Consider the following 23,660-nt stretch of genomic DNA (forward strand, 5'->3'; position numbering starts at 1 on the left):
GGCGAAGTGACGCACACCGAGCCTCTTCGGCTAATCTGTAAAAATTGTGTCAATAAACACACTACGAATTTCGTTACCGATGTGCCAACATCTAGCACATTTGCCACCAAGAAACGTACAATTTTTGTTTGTTTCGTAGGCTATGCACTTACAACAGACTTCGAGATGTCATGTGTTGGGTGGATAGACGAAGGAGACGATGGAACAACGCCAAACACAGACGAAGCGGCAGGATATGGGCTTACTTACAAATTCTGGGCCGGACCATGGGGATCCACCGAGAGGTGAGCCTACAAAAATCCTATAAATCCATTGTTTTCTGTTTGCTGTATATCCCATTGACTATGCTGCCATGGCCGGTGTACAAGCCATTGATATATTCCGAATACCTCCCATGTTTTATATGAAACAATGCAGTGACAACCAGGAAGCATTACGTTGTGGTAAACATTTGAATACATTTAATACTTCTTGGTTACATTTATTCATCTATATACAATAACTTTCATGTACATGACTTAAAGTATAGTCATAGCTCGTTATGCTGTCCAGGTCAAAATTCCATGGTAATGTCCTGTCTTTGTCAGCAGGGCTAGCTCTTTGTAATAGCAACAAGCTAGTTTGGCAGCCCTGGCTGTGCGTGCTGAACAACCACTTGAACCAAGTAGAAGAACAAAATGATGAAAAATTTTTTTGGGGAATTTGTACATGAATGTTGCACGTAGTGGAAGTGACTGAACAATGATATATTACACTAGTTCTATGAATTATTCTCATTACACCTAGGACACTACTTTCCTTTGGATCCGAAGCGCAACCTGATCCAATAACGCTGCCGCTCGGACCTCATAATTACAACTATACAGTTGACATCATCGCGCAGATCATCGACAAATTTGGTGATTCTTCAGATGTCACCACAACAATTACGGTGATGTTTTTCCACAGTCTTCTCTAAAAATGCTTCACGTTTTGCATGTAGATTTTTTCTGTACTACAAAGGAGCAGCACAGTATAATGTTTGAATACACACAGACCTTCTCTACATCACATCGGCTGCCTTGCAGGAGTACCGTAATGCATGACAGTTATACTTAAATAAACTCTATCTTACTTGGTAATCGCAGAACATATTTTTTTTGTGCCATTTAGGTCCATCATCCTAAATAAGGTCATGTTGGTTTGATTATATGGATGACATCCTTTCACGCATCAATTTTCATTCGTTTCCGAAAAAAATTTTTCCACCACATACACTGTGGATCGTACAAAGCAGCTGCAAAATCGCAAATATTATCTATTGTTTGGCAGACCATATACTCTGTGTGCTTAGTCATTTTTTCAACCTTCCTTACCACTTAGATTTCATAATAAAGGCACCTATATTTTTATTCGCACGCTTTTTTTGTTTTGTTTTATTCATTCGCACATATATATTTAAAAAAATTGTGAAATAATTGAAAGTATCTAAAAGAACTTGCAGGAGGAGAAAAGAAGCATGCAAGGCTTATATGAAACACTCCTCCAGTTAACTTAACAAATGTCAATTATGATACAAGTGTGATGTGATGAATAATGAACAAAGGTATAAAAATGATGAAATGAACACAAGGAACAACTATATAACGAAAAATCGATTACTGATAATATATTACAGATTAAACGTAAGCAATTATCATTAACGAAGAAAGAACAGAAATATTACAATACTAGGCAGTGCAGTATGGTGACCATTTTCAAAATGTAAACAACTGGGACATTCATAGAATATAACTGTAAATCATGACCAAACCAGAGACATATCATTAAGGAGAACATTTAGGAGCTGTTTGGGTTTGATAGAAGATGATATCGAGGATTACTTTACGCTCGCATGAATTTTGGCTGTCATTCATATAATCAAATCTACATGGCCTAACGTTACTTGTGTCTGATTTGAAGGTTGATGAAGTTCTCTTGGGTCTCACTGATCCATCCAACATCAATCAGCTGATCTACGCCAACAACCAACAGGGCGTGGCCCAGATAGGCACCCTGGTGGCATCAATGATGAACACGGTAGTATTTTCATGTAGCCCATTGTGTACAAGTATTTGAACTTCTAACAATATGATACGCAATTTTCAAAATGTGTAGCCCGGTAGGACGTTACAATCTTGTAGAGACCGAAGGTTTGTTACCGGAAGTAGAATCAGGTGCTATGCTCCTGATGGGGTCATTTGGGGGTGTCAGCAAAGTTGAAGTCGAAGTTGAAAGTCGGATGTTACTGCGAACCCTTTTGTGAGATCACTACGTGCCAATCCGGTAGCCTCAATTATGAACACGGTATCATTTTAATGTTCTGTTAGTACCTCATTGTGTAAAAGCATTTGAACGTCTACCAAAAACGTGTTAAGCAATTCGTACATTGTAGCCTGTTAGAATATTGGAGTCTTCGGAAAGGAGGTTTGTCATCGAAGATAGAATCAGGGCAGGGTGTTACTGTAACCCCTCTTTTGACAAACCATTTCATTCTAGGAAGACGCAAATGATAAAAATGATGCACCAATAGAGGAGGACTTTATACCTGATGATGAAGACAAAGCGAACGAAATCAAGCAGCAAGAAGAGAAAAGACAACGGAGGGAGCAGGTATATTGTAATAATCAAAGATACAGATTGATTAATTTCTTTCTTTTTTGATTGATTGAGTGAGTGAGTGAGTGAGTGATGCAAAAAGTTATTTCGGTGTGGACGAACGAAATATGAGAAAACGATGATTACTTTTAACAATATACAATATACTACTATCTTAACAGCCAAAAAGAGGTATTTTGCACGGCATATTTGTTTTTTTCAGATACGCGAAAACATCGTCAATGCTGTTTACCAGACCGCCAGTTTGGTCAACAGTGTCGAGGCAATCCAGCAATCCTGTCTCACTGTTAAGGCAATCACGGGAAATTCAGAAGAGGTTTCTCCTGATGCACAGGTGGTTATATTTTCTCAACACCAACATCTACCCCTACAAAAAGCCACGCGTAACTGTAGACCATTAGTTTTGTTAAAGAAATAAGCTGCCTTCGAAAAAAGAAACACATTGTTTGGAGTGATTCTGTTCAGTTCATTCTCTGTGAGGTGGCACTATTGTCTCCACCAGTCCCTGTCATAACAGTTCTATAGCGTAGTTCATCATCTTCTAGACCCACGTACATCCTCGTCAAGTACCTTCTTGTATTGATTTAGACGATACCAAAATAGTAACGTTTAGTAAGTTAAGTATAATATTATCTTTACTTACTATCAAGTTTAAGTTTTGTCTTGTATGTAATGATGTCATAAGCTTTATTCTATGCACCTATCTGTTACAGGTAGTTAGACTTACCGGTAGAAATGCCAAAGCACCCGTTGAGAATCAACATGTTATGTAATATCATTTTTGCTTACTAGTTAAAGTTTTGTTTAATTTGTATGTAAAGATGCTATGATTCTTATTTTATGCACCTATTTGTCACAGATAGTTAGTTTCTGTATCCAATATTGTAATGTTAATTTCAAGTATTGCTCCGACTTTAGTATGATGTTATGATTTTAACTTAATTTTGTTCTTGGTTGTAAAAATTGGTTGAGGTGAATAAAGCTGTGAAAAAAAAAAACGTAGTAAGTTACAGTCACTTCTTACGAACAGAGATAGTTACATCTCAAAGTTTTGATTTGTGGCTTTTCCAGGTGACTGCAGTGTCAGCGGTTGAGAACATGGCAGAGCGTCTACAGGGCCTGGATATCACAGAACAACCACCGGAAAGCCTGGAGGCAACTGCGAACGGTACGTGTTTTTTTTAAAATTGTTTGTTGAAGTACGTTTGCGATATGTCTGTCCTTATTACCGACATTAAAAATTGAGGTATGGTTTTTGGCCTATCTGTCTGTGTGTCTGTCTCTATCTGTGTGTTTCCAGATTTTGTATGTATTCAGCATAATTCAAGAACTTGGATGGATTACGAGAATATTTGGTATGTGGGTGAAATCTCAGAAGACGGAGGTCAATGTCGATTTGGGGCCCACCTGGTATGTGACCTTGGTACTGCGTTTTTTTTTTAAATCTTTTGGCTTTTTATCTTTTGGTGGCAGATAGCTTGTGATGTACTGAAGCAGCGGTGTAGGTTTGGGCCCCCTATTAGCTCGCTCGGGACCTACAGGGGCGGTATTGTGAAAATATTCTAAGGAGAATAATGAATTTCTGACAGAGTGCACGTTTTGGCCCCCCTAGCAGCTTGTTCTTTAATGACATGTTTTTTTCCAGACTTGCATTGAATAAGTTCTCATGGCAAAATTGTGCAAATCTTATTCCTAGAAATGGTGCAAAGTCTCAGTAACATCATCGAGGCGACTGATACGACTGTGGAAAAAACGAAAGCAGTGACGGCAACGGCAAGCAAAGACTCCATACAGGACGAGGACATCTTATCCATGACTCCTGATCAGCTGGACCAAGTAAAAGCTGACAAACAAAGAGCGAAGGATGAAGCCGAGCAGCAAGAACAGAGGGCTACTGATGCGGTGAGGATATTGCTTGTACAATGATTGTAAAGTTGTTGTTTTTCTCACTATTTTTATTAATTTTCAAAATAACAAAAAATAAGAACATCGCACATATGCAAAACAAGTGAAACACATGAGAAACTACAAAACAGATACATAAAGCCTCTACTTGTTGAACAAAAGAGACCTAAGAAATAAAGCCAGATGAATGTAACGTCTTTTGAAGATATTTGAGAATATAGATTTCCATAAAAGAATACTTAAGTTTGACAGAACTGTACATGATTGTAAAGTTGAATTATTTGGTACCTACTTGATGATTTGTTCACACAAGCTTTATATTTCATGCAAAATCGTACAGGCAAAACAAGTTTCAACGAAAACTTTCAAAGCTGCCAAGGCCGTTTCTACTTTCGTTTTGAAGACAAAAACCCCTGGATCACCCCCGGTGGTGATCAACTCGCCTAAACTGTCCATGACGCTAGAGAAGACCGAACCGAGCATGTTGGCAAACAAGACGGTGGACACTCGTGAGGGGTTTTTCAAGATGCCGGATGCGATTGTAGCTGGACTACATGGCACTCCTGATGCCGTTAATATAGAGGTATGTTATTCATTTTGGTTTGGATTCCTCGCTTATTTTTTGCTTTGTTTCTTCATATTTGTTCACAATATGGCATCATTCATAACGGTTGACAAAAATTAATTTCTCGATATCATGTAGTATTCCTGAAACTGGTTAACAATAGTCGTTTAAGCGAAATAAATATTAGCACCCAAAATATTTGCAATGTGGCTGTGTCTCTGACCAATAGATTAATTCTATGGTTTGTGGAGATAATGTGTAGAAATTATAAAAATTATAAAACGATAAGAATCAGTAGTCATAAGATGAAAATAAAGACGGGCAGATAGTATAATGTAGCCCCTGACCAAAGGTTTTGCCCATCTTGTCCAATGAAAATTGAAGATGAATTTCACTTTGTCATGGAATGCTCTAGATATAATGTTTTACGTTATAAGCTATTCACACTTCTCGAAACAAGTACAGGTTTTAAGAGTCTCGATGCTACAGACCGCTTTGAGTACATATTTAAATGCAACAATCCCCACATTGCGAACAAAGGTAAATATTTTTGTGTTATAACGAATTCTTGCCATGCTTTGTACCATGTACAATTGTCGTGCAATATAGTTCTTCTTGTGTAAAAATTATATGTTTTCAGGTGGTTTCATCCCCGAATAATCCGTTCAGTTGGGATCGAAGCGCAAACAACATCAACAGCCCGGTGATGTCTCTGTCGTTACAAGGACCGGATAATGACGTCATCGAAGTGAATGGAATAGCAGAGCCAATAGAAATACGAATGGAGGTTAACCAACTTAAGGTGACGATACCTTTTTTGGTAGTTAACACTTCTGTCATGTACCTTTAAAAAACGTATTTAGCATGGGTAAGAAATACATTCAAGGTTGCAGCACACAATATTCATCCGCGACCCCTGTGACGGAGCAGTAAAATTTGTGCGCCCTAAATATTGAACCATATGTAAAACCTTTAACGTGAAAGCCAGCGAGGCACGAGCATGGTAGTATAATAAGTCAGCTTTTAGATCGTACGAATGCGGTTCTGAATTTTGCCAAGTCGACGTATAAATGCGCTTGACCTTTACAGCTGACTGTCAGTGTAGAGCCAAATCCTTGAGTTGCCAAATACGTGAGAGGTCAGCCACTGCACCTGAGCACGACATTCTTGGGGGATTCCAGTATACGTGGGAGTAGTACTCTAAGTTCAAAAGTGTCGTGCTCAGGTACAGTAGCTGATCTCTCTCTTATTTGGCAAGCTCAGAAATTTGGCTTCACACCGGGCTGAGTCAACTCCGTTGACCCGGCATGACCCCATTTGAAAGTAGTCGTCAAATTTTAAGAAATCGATAACTTGTTTTTGTTTTCGGTTATTTTGTAGATTTTACCCGCAACTTCAACATATAAGATTGTCTTGCTTCTCTAGGTTACCCTATGGTAATTTTATCTGCGTCGATGTCGGTCACTTCGTGGTCCTTAACTATAAATACCCATAGACCGAAAACTGCGTTCCGCTACGTCAAAAAAGTGGGCCCCGTTGCTTAGCCTGTAGTACCACATCCTTCAGCCAGGCATGTATAGGCTTGTGGCACAAATTTAATATGGTGTATAAGTGTTATTTCTCCATCCGCAAGATAAAGTGTAGACAGTTTTATATCTAACAGGTACCGGTTACTGTGACGTATGAACCAGCCACGTCAACTCCAGAGGACCTCTATGACTACTACACGGATGTGGTGACTGACTATACGTACCATCGTATCGACGTCACAAATGCTGGCTACGAAATCCATGTTGTTATTCGACCCACAAATGAAGGTACTCAATTGAGCATACCTTCTGAAGAACACTTAAGTGTGGCTTATGTTATTTAGATATGCCCCTTGCACGTTTTCAAGATGAAATGTTAATGCTGGCAGCCTCTTGTAGATTTAATACGCAATAGCTGATTCTGAAACTTAAAAGTCTATACTTATTCAGAAGGCCCCTCATTAATGTGATGTTTCTTAAAGTCCCTATGCGATTATCACGGGGGTAAAACTGGAAGTATTCTGGATAAGGCAATTTGTATTCGATTGACATTTACATCTCAATACTAGTACATTTGCATCGCTTTTTCACACTTAGGCCGTTTGACGTGCATTTGATATTCTATAGATTTATCGAATCATTGTTAATTTGAAAAACTGTGCAAGCTTATGTTAACTTCAACACTTGAACATTTTACTTTCATGTCGGTTTTTTCAGATGTTGAAACAGTAGCCTATTTGAAAGAAGGAGACTATCCATCCTCCGATGATCACAATGTCAGTGCCATCATCCCGCATGGAATGAGTGATGAGAACGGTAAGTACTCCCCGGAAGAGCTGGAGGAGCTGCGCCATAGCATCACCGTACCTCAGGACATGATAACACAGGATGGCACCTGGTACCTCGCTCTACAGGAGACCGGTACGTTACTGAGTGGCTTTGATTGATAGTGTAATCCTGCTGTAATCGTCACTATCTATAATCATTGATGATTTCGCTTGGTCAAAATTTAGATGAATTTTAACTTGGCAATCCTTTATGCAATGGCACTAATTTGAATTTTTTTTGTCTATTCATTTCATGACTTACTTATCTATTTATTCACTGATGACTTATTTACTTATTTTCTGGTTTAATTAGCTGACATGCAAATATATACAGCCGAGGTTGCCCAACTACCCATTAGCTATTGTTAAGAATTAACTTTAGATATCTATATCATATACATATCTTTTGATATTAAAGAAACACCTTTCAGATCCAGACGGCGATGTTCCATACGGACCAATGTCGTCCAACTACTCGCTACAGATTATCTTCCTCGGCTGCCGCTATTGGGACGAAGTAGAGGACAAATGGAAGGATGATGGCTGCAAAGTGACAATTTTTTCTCACTTATGTCTTTTGATATCATAACGATAATAAATATGACATTCATCAACCTGTAATCAGAAGACATGCAATTTAAGGAAGTTAACCAGTTTTGTTCAACTTTTGCTGCTTAGAAAATAATCTGTAAAAACAATTACTTAATTATTCATAACAATCTTACTAGTCACATACACGATGTTGTCATATCCAACTCCTATAGCCACCTACCTTGGTCAATTTTTTTAGACATGATTCCAAAAGCGAGACTGAATTACTTATACATGACTATATCATAATCCATAGACTTTTAGGATAGCCTTGTAGTATTATTGATTTAATACCATACGTTGAACCATATACGATTGTTGAGCAATAAAGTTCATTCACATACTGTATCGCTGTCCAAACTACTGAAAACTCCAAACTACTGAGTATCTTTTGTATTTTCGTCATCACAACAGGTATCCTTGTACTCCACATCCCGAGCGACAATATGCCTCTGCACCCACCTAACGTCATTCGGCGCGGAGTTGTTCACGCCACCAAACATGATCGATTTCCGGACCGTCTTCAACAAAAACATCGGGGAGAATCCGTATGTCCTGTGCACCATCATAGCCCTGGTCGTGATTTACCTGGGTATGGCACTCCTGGCCAGGAGGGCTGACCAAAAGGACGTTCTTAAGGTAAGGATGTCGTGATGATAAAGGTAGAATACATTCGATGTCTGCAAGATGCCTCTGGAAAAAGATATCTATTTCAACAATGGCGTGGGGGTGTACTGATCAATCAATCAATCAATCAAAAAAGAGCAAGGCATTGCAGTTAAAGGCTGAATTGTGCCTTCTTTTCTAGGCATGAAGTACATTGCACTTAGTGTACAAATAATGAATTACACATCTAAAAGTATTTACAGTGGAATGCAAAAAAATGCATTAGCGTTGAATTAGCTATGAACCGATTTCACCGAATTCATTTCGCGATGTGCACGAGTTGTAACAATAATGGTACCGGATTATTAATGAATCTAACCGTCCTGCAGACTGATAGGGTTAGTTCAAATCCGTTAGAGTTCCTAAATGACCGTCCGTGTGTTTGTCCCCTTGAAGCGGGTACTAACTCGACAGTTCTCTCGGATGCTGCCATGTTAGTTGCAAATCTTACACACAAGCTCGGATGCTGCCATGTTAGTTGCAAATCTTACACACAAGTTGGCTCTTCTGTTTCCAAGTTTCTCTAGACCACATAGATTGAGTGCTGTAAAGGCCCTTCGAAGAATCATGCGAAACTTTTCTGCACTAACTCTCTTAATGCCCAATTTTCCATCGTTAGTGGAGCGTTACTGCCCTTTTGGATAATCGGCTGATTGACTCCTACCACTACGAGGTCACGGTGTACACGGGACTGAGGAAGGGTGCAGGCACAAAGTCCAACATCTTCTTCATCCTGCACGGAGATAACGACAAAAGTCGGATCCGACGGTTGGCTGGCAAAGGAAAGGTAAAATGTCTGCGATGAATTGTGATATCATTTTTGAGCAGCGTTTTCTTAACTCCCAAACAATCTCCTGTCAATTTTTATTGCATCAGAGTAACGTGACAGAGTAAAAAAGCAAGGAATTATTCTCAAATACTGTAAATGCAGAAACGTAAAACCACCGCGAAAATGTTTTGTCCAATACTGTAGCAGTATGTGACTATCACACTGCCGCAAACTTTAAACCACCGCGAACACTCTATTTTCACCTTATTGCGAAATAAAAATCACACGAAATCAAATTAATTTACAGTATTCTTTAATGTTCTGTAATACTTCGCATGCATTTTCATATAAATATGTTATCAGTAAATCCTTGGTTTCGAAAGGTTTGGTGTTTGCACTTTTATGCACAATATCCAAGAAGGTTTTGGAAGACAATTTCGTAACCTTTCTAGCTGCCGGTGCTTGTTTTACAAACGGCCTTCCTAACCTGGTTGAAGATTTACATTTTGATATGTATAATTTGTTGTCCCAGGAGTTCAGCCGTGGAAGTGTGAACCAGTTCCTGATGAGTGAGATGAAGGATTTAGGTGGGCTTACGTCCCTTCAGATCTGGCACGACAACGGGGAAAGGGACATGGACGGATCGTGGTACCTGAACAGAGTACAAGTGCGAGATCTACAAACAAATGAAAGGTAGAATTTATGTTTGTATATTTGTAACATTGAACATGAAACGTATACTTTTTCCCGTGAACCAGACTAGGGATCGGGCCGTTAGCCAGATCCTTCGGCAGCCCTAGGCAGTAAGCCCGTAAGCCTTTTTCAGTTTTTGGCGCCAAAGCTCTGTGCATTTATCATTCAATCCATTTTGCTAAGGGACCAATGTCAACTGGCTGCTTTGTTTCTGTCTTGACAGGGTGCGTATAGAAATGCAAAATATAGAAGGAGCAGTGGGAAGTGAAACTAGAGCAATTATCACCCAATTATAACCTCTCTACTCGCACCGTAGCTCATTTCAATACTATTACAATATTTAAATGAGCCTTTTGGAAGGCAAGGCCCGCCGAGTCTTATCATGCTGGAGCTAAATTAGCGCTACGGGGGGGGGGGGGGGGGAGGGGGCGGTGGTAGCCTAATTTCGTTCGGCGGACTTACTGCCTTGGGCCGCCGAAGGAACTGGCTGAACGGCCCGATCCCAGTCTGGTTCTCAGGGTATGTATACTTGTGCACTATTGTGTTCAGATTGTGGATCCTAAACGCCAAAATTGATGAAACATGTTCAATCCCGTGGTCACTGCTATGTTGTGGATGAAAAAACGTTTCGAAAGTATATGGTACTAATTCTTACACATGAATGATGAAAACTTTCATTTACAACTGTAGGTCCTACTTCATCTGCGATGATTGGCTGGCTGTCAATCTTGGCGACGGCCAGATCAAACGTACTCTACCTGTCGCAACCGAGAAGGAAATGGTGCAGTTCGACCAACTATTCCTCTCTGCCGTAAGTAAGACTTTTAGTTCTGTTATTCACAGCGTACTGTAAGCCTTACTGAGCATCGCACCATGTATTACCCCACGTTTTAGGCAAATGACGCTGCTACCTGTATGTCGTTGTTCATTTCCAAACCCTTCGTCATTGATTGAATATTCTTTATGACAGAATGATCTGATGGACTTATTGGGCACTAGAGTTAAGAAGAAGAATGATGAATGATTATGAGAGACAATAATATTTTACAATACTCGTAATTATCTAAGCCAAACAAAAGGGAAATATTCTATGTGTGTTGACACGTATTAGTAAATACCATCCGATTACTAACGGGGATCCTACACTCGCTGCCCTATGTTGAAGAAAAAAATGCAGCGAGTGTAGGAGCCCCGTAAGAAATCGGAAGACACCAAGGCTAGACATTTATATGATTGCTTAATTTTTACTGCCAATCTTTACATCGATATGACAGGTGAAGAAGGACTTCAGTGACGGCCACTTGTGGTTTTCTGTGTTCTCACGGCCGACCAGAAGTAACTTCACCCGAGTTCAGCGCGTCTCGTGCTGCTTGTCTCTGCTCTTCTGCACCATGGTGTCCAACGCCATGTGGTCAGTACTGATAGTAATACTGATAGTATTACAAATTCTTTGGCTCTTGACGAATAATGCTATGTTGACGTTGAAGTTAAAGATACTCAGGGGTACACCGTTATACTGTCGACGTGATGCAATTTTTTAAATTCAAAATACTCTTTTCAGTAATCATCAGGTAACATCATCACCTTATCATCTGCATGTCTCACATAACAGCATGCTATTATATAGCATTGTCGATTTCCGTAGAAAAAAATTGTTTTTCTTGATGGTAAAAGCTTAAGTAAAGCAGTCATCCTCAACTGAAGTGAAGTATATCACTTTTTGAGGTATGTTATTTTACGTGTTAGAAGTTTAACACCTTGTGCCTTCCCCTAAAGATCCCCCATGATCTAGCCAACGGCTTTACTTCCCCATCCGAAATGACAAATGCAACCCCTCACATCACGTCCAAGCGGGGTTCGAACCCACAATACTGCATTTCAATTTTACCTGCAGGTACGAGACGGAGCAGAAGGTGAAGACGGTCCACGCCATCACTATCGGGTCACTGACCTTCACATGGCACCAGCTGTACGTCAGCATCATGAGCAGCCTGATCATCTTCCCGGTCAACATTGGGCTCGTCACACTCTTCAGGTAACACTGAAAACCAGGAATCTGTTAACGTTGTATTACTCACATTAGTACATACATGATTACTTAATAGCCCAGAAGGTACATGTAGGATCGCCGTGTTTGGTGGAAGCAAACAAAGCTATTCACCATAAATCGCAAAAAATATATATATATATATATATTTGATGCACGAAATAAAATGATCAATTCATAGTCACAAAGTTTTTGTTTCAATTGTCCTTTTATGAAAGAATACAATCTGTGTATATTAGCTTAGACTTAACGTTTTTGTACTACATTTTTTTCATAACTGCCATAAGTACAGTTTGAATGCTAAGTTGCGAGGATAAGCTAAAATAAGAAAGTTATTTACCGTTCTACATGTATCTCTGTATTATGCTTTGTGCATTTTATTACACTTTCTGTGATGGTGTCTTGTACCTATTGTTGTACATCATTAGGAAAGTCCGCCCGAAAGAATCGACCCTCTACGGTGGACTCAATTCCAATAAGAGAAAGAATAGCATGGTACTGACTCCTGATGATCGTGGCAGTGTTCTTAACGATGACATCGAGTCTGCAGAGAACAACCATGGCGAGGAACCTCCAGCAAAGAAACCATTCATGTTTCCCCCCTGGATGGTGTATGTAGCGTGGATCGCCGCCTTTCTGGTGACGTTCACGTCGGCGTTCTTCAGCGTGTTGTACAGTCTGGACTGGGGACCGAAAAAGTCCGTCAACTGGCTGACATCGATGTTCCTGTCATTCTCCTTGTCACTGCTGGTGGTGGATCCAATTAAGGTACAAACATCATCATCATCATCATCATCATCTCATCGTGATAGTTTCACGGATATTCATGACCTTTCTCCTCCAGCTCTCACTATCCTCCACAGCTCTTGACGGGTCTTAGAAAGTGCAGCACGTATCATCATACAGTTAATGAACCTGTATGGTGTACTGTAGTTTAATGCATTAACGCTACGTATCATCAACCTATGGTATCTGGTCATTAAGGCTGTACCATATCAGTGCACACTATAAGTATATTAAATGGAAGTGTTATGATCAATGATCATACTGGTGTACCTTCAAAGTTATCCTTTTAAATCAAAATTTGCTTTCTATAGATCTTTGCACACTTTTGAAACCTTAATAATATAATCAGTCATGTATTTTGAATGTTATGCTCTAGGTTCTGGCAATCGCCGCCATTCTTTCATGCATCCTTAAGAAGCCAGGTGATGACAGCATTGACTCTGACGAGGCAAAAGCAAAGACATTAGATCAAGATGACGAATGGATATATGAAATCCCACCCGACGACATCGAAGACGGTTCGTATTATTCTTTTTTTCAATACGTGGCTGGTTTTTATTTTTAAAGTTTTATAATCCGTCGGTTCTTTTATATCCCCGCATATATTTGACATGTATATACTTTGTTAACTTGCGTTTCGCCTGGCCTACATTTTCAGGACATGCGACTTGATCATATACCCAAAGGTCGGAGACAATATCATCTGTTGTAAACCTGGCGAATGGAATCAGTACACTATCAACAATCGTATTTCTTATTTTTCCTTGTACAAAACATTTTTTTCTGTCTGCAAGAATATTATTCTGTATGTAAGAATCCCTGTTTCAACCACAAACAAGAATCCCTGTTTTAATCATAAACAAGAATTGCATCTAAGATTTCTTTTTTCTTCAACCAAGAAAGTTCAAGATAATTATTCCAGTAGAATCAAATTTTCAAGAAAAAATGTATTAAGGAAAAAATCTGTAAGAATACCACATTTGACGAAACAAAAAGCAAATATTCTAGTAAGACTGAAAAAGAAAATTGTTCTTATCTTTCTAAAACATTATTATTGGAGAACATCATATTAGAAATATTTTCTTAACTTCAGAAAAAACATAATAAAATTCTTTGTGTAAGAATTGACCTACAAAGACTTTCGCAAAAGGTTTCTTGATTTTTCTTGTTTTTTTTTTATTATGAAAATCTTTCTCAACATAAGAAAACAAGAAAAATAAGAAAAAATTTTTTGGCAATGTACGACGATTACTCTCCTTCTTATTAATTATCCACATCTACACTTACTCACCCCAGTTCATCACTCAGTATCTTTCTTCTAAAGGTCCAGAGATCAACGACAAAAGTCTGCTTATCCGTGATGACTAGACTACTTCTAGCACGGATTCATAACTAATGGTTTATGTTTCAATGCAGATTACGAGGACGAAACGATTAAGGAGCCTGGCCCAGAGGTGTTGGCTCTGGCAAGAGAAGAAATCGCCACACTTTTTCACCCCAGTTCATTAGCCAGTATCTTTCTGTCAAAAATCCGGTTCAACGACAAAAGTCTGTTTATCCGTGACTAGACTACCTCTAAAACCGGTTTATAACGATTGATTTTTCAACACAGAATACGAGGACGAAAAGATTAAGGAGCCTAACCCAGAGATGTTGGCACTGGCCAGAAAAGAACTCGCCACGCAGGCGAAGATGTCGGACCTTCTTCGGGAAATTGCCCGATATTTTCTATTGGTTCTGGTCCTGATGTTCATCGCCTACAGCAACAGGCATCCCGGCGCTTACCGTGCCATGAAGACGTTTCAAGACACGTTCGTAAACGTCGAGCTTTCTTTGAAACAGGTATGTCAATCGTGACCAAAATGCGCACTTACTTTTAAACTCCCACTATTCCCGACAATGAAAAAACAACTCTACTGTTAAAAATCAAACAACCCACAAATTATAAAAGATGTGGGTAAATATGTCTTCCACTGCCTCAAAAAAAGTCAAACCCAACAAAACTAGCACCATAAAGATTTTAGAATTTTGATATCATTGTATTTGTATTTATCATCATTATATGTGTTGTTTGTAATTAGCCCTCGGTCATGTGTTTGCAATAAATGTTGTTAAACTTTGTTGTTTGTTCCAAAAATGATATTTCACAATATTCTGCAAGTCTTGTAGTTAGTAAGTCCTAGCGCATAGAAGATTGAACAACACTAGTATTCCACAACCCCATACCTTCACCAAATAATGCTAACCTTCACGATTGATGTATCATAAAGGTTTCTCATTGATTATGCAAATAATGTCCTCATTTGTATCTGTTATATTAGTTGATGATCTTGTCTACCCAAGTAACACAATTTGGTATGGTAAGGAAGTCCTATGTTAGCAAAGCCGGCTATTCTAGTATTGTCCTTCAGTTATGCAAATAAGGCCCTGGTTTGCATAGTTAATGACGTTCAGGAGGCCTTTGTCTTCCCTAATCAGCAACCTACAAAAAATCATTGACATTTATCAACAGCTTCTTGAGTTAACGTTATGCTGTTCACACTCCACCATAGCCAAACCGAAAATATAACCTCTGGCAAAGGTAAATTACGCCAAGTATGCGTTTCAATGACTTTCCCCCTCGATTCATGTTTTCTAGGTTCGAACCCCCGATGATTTCTGGACATGGGCGAACGACACTCTCATACCGGGCATCTATACTGAGTCGTGGTACAACGGCAAACCGACGACCATCCGGGAGCAGCAGTTCCTATCCGACAAACTGTCCTTCCGTGTTGGTCCTGCCAGGCTGAGACAGCTGCGAGTTCCACCAAGTATGTGCTATTCCTGACATTAATATTGTTGCAATTAAACGCACATTTATTTATTTATTCCGTCAACGTTTGAAGCAAGACGTTCCTGACATTAAGATTTGCCATATATAAGGTGCCAAACTGTCGTTTTTATGACGACTTAAAACTTTTCTGGCTTTTAAAAACGACGGTTTGGCACCTTATATGTAACGGTAACGGAAGTTACAAAATGTGTACATTCAAATGAGAACGAGCGTAAAACCATAAAAAGAAAGAACCCCTTAAAAAACAAAACCGCCCTGGCAGACTGTGTGGTTCTGAGTCGTATGTGAGTATAGTGTGACGTTAGTTTTGTGAAGTTTACTGATCTCACATATGGCAGGTAGATGTTATGCTTCATGTAAAGAAATCATTTAGATTCTTAGTGATAATTGAGCAGCTATGATTGGTTGATTAATCCTTTTTTCGTCTTATAATTTTGTTTGTATGTTTACCTTCTTTGAAGCCCCACCCACTAAAGAAAATTATGATATTGATACATTCTAAAGACCCGGCCGTTACTCTTTGATCCGTGATAACGAAGCTTCTCCAACTGCAAATGATTGCAGTTCTTGTATGGATTGCTAGGCGACGCTTTTGACCCATGAAAATAAAACCACTTCGTGTTCCAGACTCCTGCAGCGTTGTAGAGGGCATGTTGGGGATCGTTGAAGGATGCAATGCTGAGTATCAGAAGAGCTATGAGGAACAGAGAACGTTCTTGCCAGGCTGGAAGTATCACCCTAATGCCTCTTATCTAACAGGTTCACTATATACCATATCTTGCATTTCTTTACTTTCACAGGGTAAATTTTAAAGCCAGTGTTGATTAAAAATCTTAATCTTCCTTACATGGATGACATGCGCGCGCATCAATGGTCAGATTTGGGGTTCCGAGAGGATGCCATCCATATAATTGAATCAACATGGCATTGCAGCAACTGGCAATAGGCAAAAAAGAATTGAATGTTTAATAGCAGTTGACATATTGCCTTTCGTATTTGTATCATGAAACACATTTATCATCGAGTTAAATTAACATAAAGGAAAGCTACACTTAAAATTGAAAAAGCTACAATACTATGCTAAATATACCCAAACTTTGGGGTTATATTCTGCTAAATAAACCCCAACTTTGGGGTAAGTTTAACATAGTATAGTAGGCTTTTGAACTTTTAAAGTCTGGCTTTCCGTTGGAATTGGTCGCTCACTACTTCGTTTTGATCCTTATAGAAGGAAACTCCTGGCGATACCAAAGAGCTGCAGAGCTCGGGTCCTTTATTTACCGTGGACGGCTATATACATACAGGTACGTGCAAGATTTATCATCCTAGTAACGTATATATTCGATATCATGATAAACGCTCAAAGCTGTTCAACCTTCTTTCCGCTTGCTCAACAGAATTTGATTCATTCCATTCTATAGATAAATTCATTCTAGAGGGAGAAAACCCTTACTGTGTACAAATAGGTGAATATATCAAAGAATGTTTAGATCTTAGAACTAGTAGTGTAAGTGATAGGTTAAACTCGACATGTTGAAATATTCATATACTTGTTATACTTGTACGTACTAGGTTAATCCTTTTGTATCCCATTGTTTGTTGTTGGCATGTATTGTTGTAGAAGATCTTACGAAAGTCGCTGTACTTTTGTTGTGTCAATAAAGATTTCTGTATATTATATGCCTTCATGGAGATTGTGTATTTTGGGCTCATATCCTTGATGGGTCCAATAAATTAAATACTATTAATCAAACTATCTATCTAGAGTCCGTCGCTTCAATCGTCCAATTATCTCCTTACCTGTGATGTTTTTCTCATTTATTATTCCTCTCTTCCAGTGGAGGCGGATACGAAGCCGTTATGGGCATATCTAACCTAGAATCCAGACGAGTCTGCGGCTATCTACAACGAAACGGCTGGGTTGACCGACTCACGCGCGCCATTCTGGTCGAATTCACAACCTACAACGCCAACACCAACCTGTTCGGGACGGTAAAGTTCCTGCTCGAGTTTGGCGCGATGGGCGCCGCTATGGTTGGATATCACGACATCGACATCTTGCGGCTGTTCAACTATGTGGGACCATTTGGTATATTGGCGATAGTGTTCGAGCTGGTCTACATCGGGTACCTCGCCTTCTCAATTTTCAAGGTATTCTGCTTTCTTAAGATTATCATATAGAATGTGACGACAATTTTAAGGCAAGAAAAAAGAATCATTAGCAGAATACATCACGATTTCTATTCCGATATATTGTACATAGACTAATCTCCAAGCAGATCTAACGGTGTCAAAGACCGTATCCAACTTGCAAAAGAAGTTTGTTTTCATCGCCAGGGGGGGCTATGAAAACTTATTTTGCCAGTTGGATACGGTCTTTGACACCGTTAGATCTGCTTGGAGATTACATAGACTTCAACATACAGAAAGAATGAAACTAGTAATGTTTGGACTCCCTTCCATGACGTATCACAGTGACCTTTGTAATATACATAGAGAAAGGAAGACTTCGATGAAGGATAGACATCCAGGTAATAAGATACGCCAAATAGCAGTTACTCAAGCAACGATAAGATTGGGAAAATTTCGAAATTCTATCCAGTTGTTTATAATAAGTAACGGCTTTTTGCGTAAAACACTGGGCGTAAAATAATCCTTGCGTTGTGTAATGTATGTGATGATATGAACGTGTCCCCTGCTCTATTGATTGAGAATGAACGCCTTACGTCCACTGTCATTTCAGGAGACCAAGAAGTTGACTCAGCAGCGCTGCTCGTACTTCAGTGACCCCTGGAATGTTCTCGAACTTCTCATCATCGTCGCGTCGCTGGTTGGAATCATTCTCTACATCGTGAAGGCAGTTTACACCAGTTCAACTCTTTCTGCTCTTAAGGAAGAAGGAGGTAAAGCCCACATAGCGTAGAGTTACATCATCAACTTTCACAACAAAAGTATTGCCATGGCGAGGGTGTCTGAGTTGATCTTACTTTATGTAACAAAAGTACCTACGTAGCATTATTGATTCTGGCATATTTGTTCAACGCACTTTTATTAACAAAAAACTACTCTCCTCTTAACACCACAAAACCTAAACATTACAGAAAAAGTGGGATCATTCGTCCTCTACTGTCTCGGAAAAATAAGTTAAACCCAAATAAGATAGAATTAAGTGTTAGTATTAAGACACATACTATATTGCTACCCATTGTCTGTCCGTCCTTCATGTTACATGTACTTGCAATAAGCCTACGGGCAAGAACTTGCAATAAACTTATTATTATTAAAAAGTGCCAATGTTTCATAACGTCACTTATATTGTGTTAGACAAGAATGAACAGTCTGAAACTTTTTTTTTTGCTTCACAGATAAGTTTGTAAGCTTCCAAAGCGTGTCCATGATCCACAGTGCCTACAGCTTTGTTCTGTCCATGGTGGTGTTCCTGTCCACACTGAAGTTCCTGAAGCTCCTCAGGTTCAACAAGAGGATCTCTCTCCTGTCCGCGACTCTGAGGCACAGCAGCACCATGATGGTTCCCTTCGCGGTTCAGTTCATGCTGGTCTTCTTCGCCTTCGTCCACTTCGCCTTCATCGTATTTGGAGGAGGCTCTTTGAAGTCAGTCCTGTTGTCTTATCAAGTGTACACTGATTTCTGTTTCCATGTTTTATCAAATTCAGTACGTGAATACATATGCATACGTCCCTGGGAAAAAACATCATACGGCATTAGACAAGCCGCGTACATACACAATATACGAGGGTGAGCCAGAAACATTCTATCAGTATCATAGCAACTTCAATTTTTTATATTCACTACGTTGTATTATTACAGCGAGTGGGTACCTATTTCTGAGTAATGGGGCTGTTGTAACGCGCTCGTGGTACCTCCTCGAGCGCGGGATCCCCATTTTACGTATCTTCCGAAAGACGATGTTGCCCCGACAGGGATAACCTTCCCGGATTCGATCCGGAGTCTCCCAGATCCAACTAATTTAAACAGGAGGCTCCACTGCGAAGCCACTACCTGTCGAACACCATATCGAACGAATAGAAGACCCATAGAGCCCTCTGTTCTATTCAGCCCACCTCCGTCAAAAACAGCGTTGGCGGGGCAGAAATGGCACGTGTAAAGCAGGGTACGTATATCTGGGACAGGTTTTCCACTGTATTGATTGAATGCATGCTCAGAACAACGAATTTAAAAAGAAAATAGACCCGGCACTCAAGGAGAGGAAGCTTGTACCACATGCTGATTACTACAAAGTCCGCTAGCGCAGAGTTTCGTATCTTCAGGTACTGGTGTGTGAAACTGGTTAACTTGAAAGTAAACAGGGAAGTAAAAGGATGCATTTTAATTCTTAGTTACTAAATACCATGCAGCTGTTATGCATGCAGTCAATACAGTGGGAACCCTGTCACAGATATACGAACCCTGTTTTACACGTGCATCAGCTGGTTGTCAGAAACTGGGCGCTGATGCCCACCGACAAGGGAAAGCTATGCGGCGCATACCGCTTTAACATTGACCGAAAACATTACGCTCTCACCGCAACTACACCTACCCCCTCCTTAAACAACTCTACCCGGTGGATACAGCCTTCAACAAAGAAGACATAGCATTCTTATTTGGCCCGTTCTGAAAGGGGTTCAGTGCCACAAAAGCTAAACCGAAGTCAGTGGCATTATTCTCAACCTAGCCGCGGCGGCCATATTTGGTCCGTCAAACCCTGTTTTTGACGGAGGTGTTCGAAATCGAACAGGGGGCATGGCTTCGGGATCGGTCTATTGAGCTACAGGGGCATTCTCTATTAGGAAATTAGTTGAACTTTGCCACAAATGTAAATGCACATATCTTCTTGAGAATGAGATATCTAATTGTGTGTTGTTTAGATTTTTATGAGCGACCGAGTTTCTTTCAAGGCGACCATGAAAAATGAGGCTTCCATGATACAAATGACATTACTTTCTGACTCACTCTTTACCAGAGAGTTATGATTCTATCAGAAAGCTTTATCACAGTTATTTTCAGATGCACATAGATTGATATGTCGCCGCTGTGAGTACGTATTCAATGTCGACTTCAATATGTTTTACTTGGTTTTTGTCTCCAATATGCAGATACAACAACGTTATCAGCGCTGCTGAGACCATTTTCTCCATGACCATCGGGAAATTTGACCACCAGGAACTGACGGACATCCACATGGTCCTGGGGCCAGTCTTCTTCATCACCTTCATGTTGACCGTGTTCCTTGTCATCATTAACATATCTTTCACCATCATCAACGACAGTTTTGTTGAGGTAAGGCTCCTCCAACTAATTCATAACTAAAAACAGAAGTAGCCATCCGTAGTTCTATTCAAAAAGTTCTGGGATAAAAAATATTAAATACTTTTTTTATGATATTCAACAAGCGTAACCGGATTTTAAATTAAGAGATAGCGGGTACGAATACAGCAACAATCTTCATTGACACAACAAAAGTACAGAGACTTCCGTAAGTTTTACTACATCTATACATACATGCATACATACATACATACATACATACAAAGAAATAATGAGTTTGTATGAACAATGCAATCGGATTCGGCTTTTATAACTCAAAGTTCCTCGTAGGAACCCCTCCCTTGACAGTCTCCAGACTTCCCAAATGAGAGAAAAATGTACTCTTATGTTATGGTGAGAAATAGTGTACATCTTAAATTGTGAGGTACTATGTTTTAACCTTTAGGTTCGCAGTGACATATCCAAGCAACCTAACGACTATGAAATAATGGACTTCCTGGCGGGTCGAGTGAAGAAAACCCTGAAGGCTGTTGCTGGTATGGTCACTGGAGACGGTCAGGACAACAGCTATGGTACGTGACCAGGTATATCCAGAGACAAGAGACAGTGGATTGATGAGTTCCACGGTCATGAGATTCATTCCTTTTGGCGATGAAAGTTCCACAGCCGTATGCGTGAAATTTATCACTTTTGGTGATGAACAGTTCCACGGCGGCCGTGGAATTTAACACCTTTGGTGAACAACAGTTCCACTGCCATGGAATTCATCACTTTTGGTGATGAAAAGTTCCATTGCCGTGGAATTCATCACATTTGGCGGAGGACAGTTCACTGTCCACACTGTTATATCTTGATAGTGTGTTATTTATGTAACACAGCCGATACTGTGTTAATGTTAACGATTTGGATTCTGACTTTATTGCAATTGCAACATTGCAATACACGTGGGACAAAGGCAGCTGTTGCTTAGGTCGTGACCAACACATAATATAGCCGTTTTTTTACACTTGGCTGGAGTGGGAAAAGCCGTGTAAAGTGCCTTTGCCCCAAGAGAACAAGATCGGTGGCGTCAGGGGATTCAAACCCTTGGGTTCTGGACGAAAAATCCTGCCGTTACGCCACACGACCCCACTAATGTTAACGGTGTGTTTTTCCTGCAGACCCAGTGTATATTGAGTTCACAACGGAGTGCATTGTGGACCGTGTGGACATGCTGTACCGACGGGCGTCCCATCTCTACGTACGGGATATCCTGGACGGGCAGGCGGAGTTCATCGTGGACGAGTACATACGGAGTAACTGGAGGAGGTACTGTCTCTTCAATTTTTGACTCCGGTGTGTATGAATGTGGTCGCATGCGTCCGTAGTTATTTGAATACATTAGCATTGTACAAGCATGAAGTGAGTGGGAAGATGGCCGCATATAGGTCAGGTTGTCAGAGTGGCAGGAAGTACAGGTAAGAGCTGGTGGAACTAGTCATTAAGCAGACATGACCAGCAGTTCATGGAAGAGGGTAGCATGGGTGACGAGTGGCAGGAAGTGACCAATGGACACATCTCATTTTAATAAAAACCTTATTTGCATGATAAATTTACTACAGTCAAACAAGACAAACGAGCAATATTTCGCGGAGATATGAGATTTTCGAACGATTGACTTATTTTGTTTTGTTTTGTCCTTGTTGCTTTTTATCATTTTGCTCTGATCCCTTTTATATTATTTTGCTCAAACTGCTAAAAACTATATGTAAGTTTCTTTTTATATAACACGTACATATACAATATTATGTACTTGATTATGATTGGGAAATCTGAAGGTGAAAACTCCTTTTTCCTCTTAACATAACACCAGATTTTGTTGAATAAACAAAGGTTCAAACAAACAAACAAACAAACAAACAAACTTTCTACCTTATTTTTTTTACAGACGGCTCAGTATAGACGACGTTTTCGACACTCCCCACTGGGACCCCGACACCGTCAGCGTGAGGAGCTTTCACCACCAGCCCGGCCCAACAACGGCGAAGTCTGACGAAGGTTGTGTGTACGTGGATCATCAACAACACATCAACTATTAAATTTCAAGCAATAAAATAGATCTGTTCGGCAGCTTTACCTCACCTTACGATTGTTACGGGCGCAGCACCTTTCCATTTTTAGGACAATGGCCTGATTTATTACTGGTAGGCCTGAGTGTGATAAAATAATTATAAAATAGAAAAAATAATGATAAATGCACAGCACATTTTAAAAATAATTGTCATACATGCACTGCCAGCGACAGTTAGAGAAAATTGCATTTCTGTCTTCAAAAGTACCTGTTATTTGAGATTTTTAAACACATTAGCTGGTGTGTTACGGCGAAGTGCGGTTATAATGTCTATATGAATACGAATACAAATAAAATTCCCAACGCATCCCTCTCCCTTGCAACATCGCTTTAAATGTGTGAATTCAGATTGAAGTAATTGTAATTGTGCTAGATGAACAGTATATAGGTAATTTTGTCCATCACTATTGCTA

General features: G+C 39.8%; 1 protein-coding gene across 1 annotated transcript; it reads left to right on the top strand.

Moving 5' to 3' along the window:
• Positions 1-11,080: 11,080 nt before the first annotated feature.
• On the top strand, positions 11,081-23,289 carry LOC136423317 (polycystin-2-like protein 2). Its single transcript, XM_066411441.1, has 16 exons — positions 11,081-11,095; positions 11,457-11,593; positions 12,077-12,217; positions 12,658-12,997; positions 13,392-13,533; positions 14,628-14,857; positions 15,654-15,828; positions 16,479-16,610; positions 17,080-17,155; positions 17,690-18,002; positions 18,595-18,754; positions 19,217-19,463; positions 20,966-21,149; positions 21,583-21,709; positions 22,298-22,445; positions 23,065-23,289. The coding sequence occupies exons 1-16, from the start codon at positions 11,081-11,083 to the stop codon at positions 23,213-23,215; spliced, it is 2,718 nt and encodes a 905-aa protein (XP_066267538.1). The 3' UTR covers positions 23,216-23,289.
• The last annotated feature ends 371 nt before the right edge of the window (positions 23,290-23,660 follow it).

This window comes from Branchiostoma lanceolatum, chromosome 17, assembly GCF_035083965.1.
Source record: "Branchiostoma lanceolatum isolate klBraLanc5 chromosome 17, klBraLanc5.hap2, whole genome shotgun sequence".
NCBI lineage: Eukaryota > Metazoa > Chordata > Leptocardii > Amphioxiformes > Branchiostomatidae > Branchiostoma > Branchiostoma lanceolatum.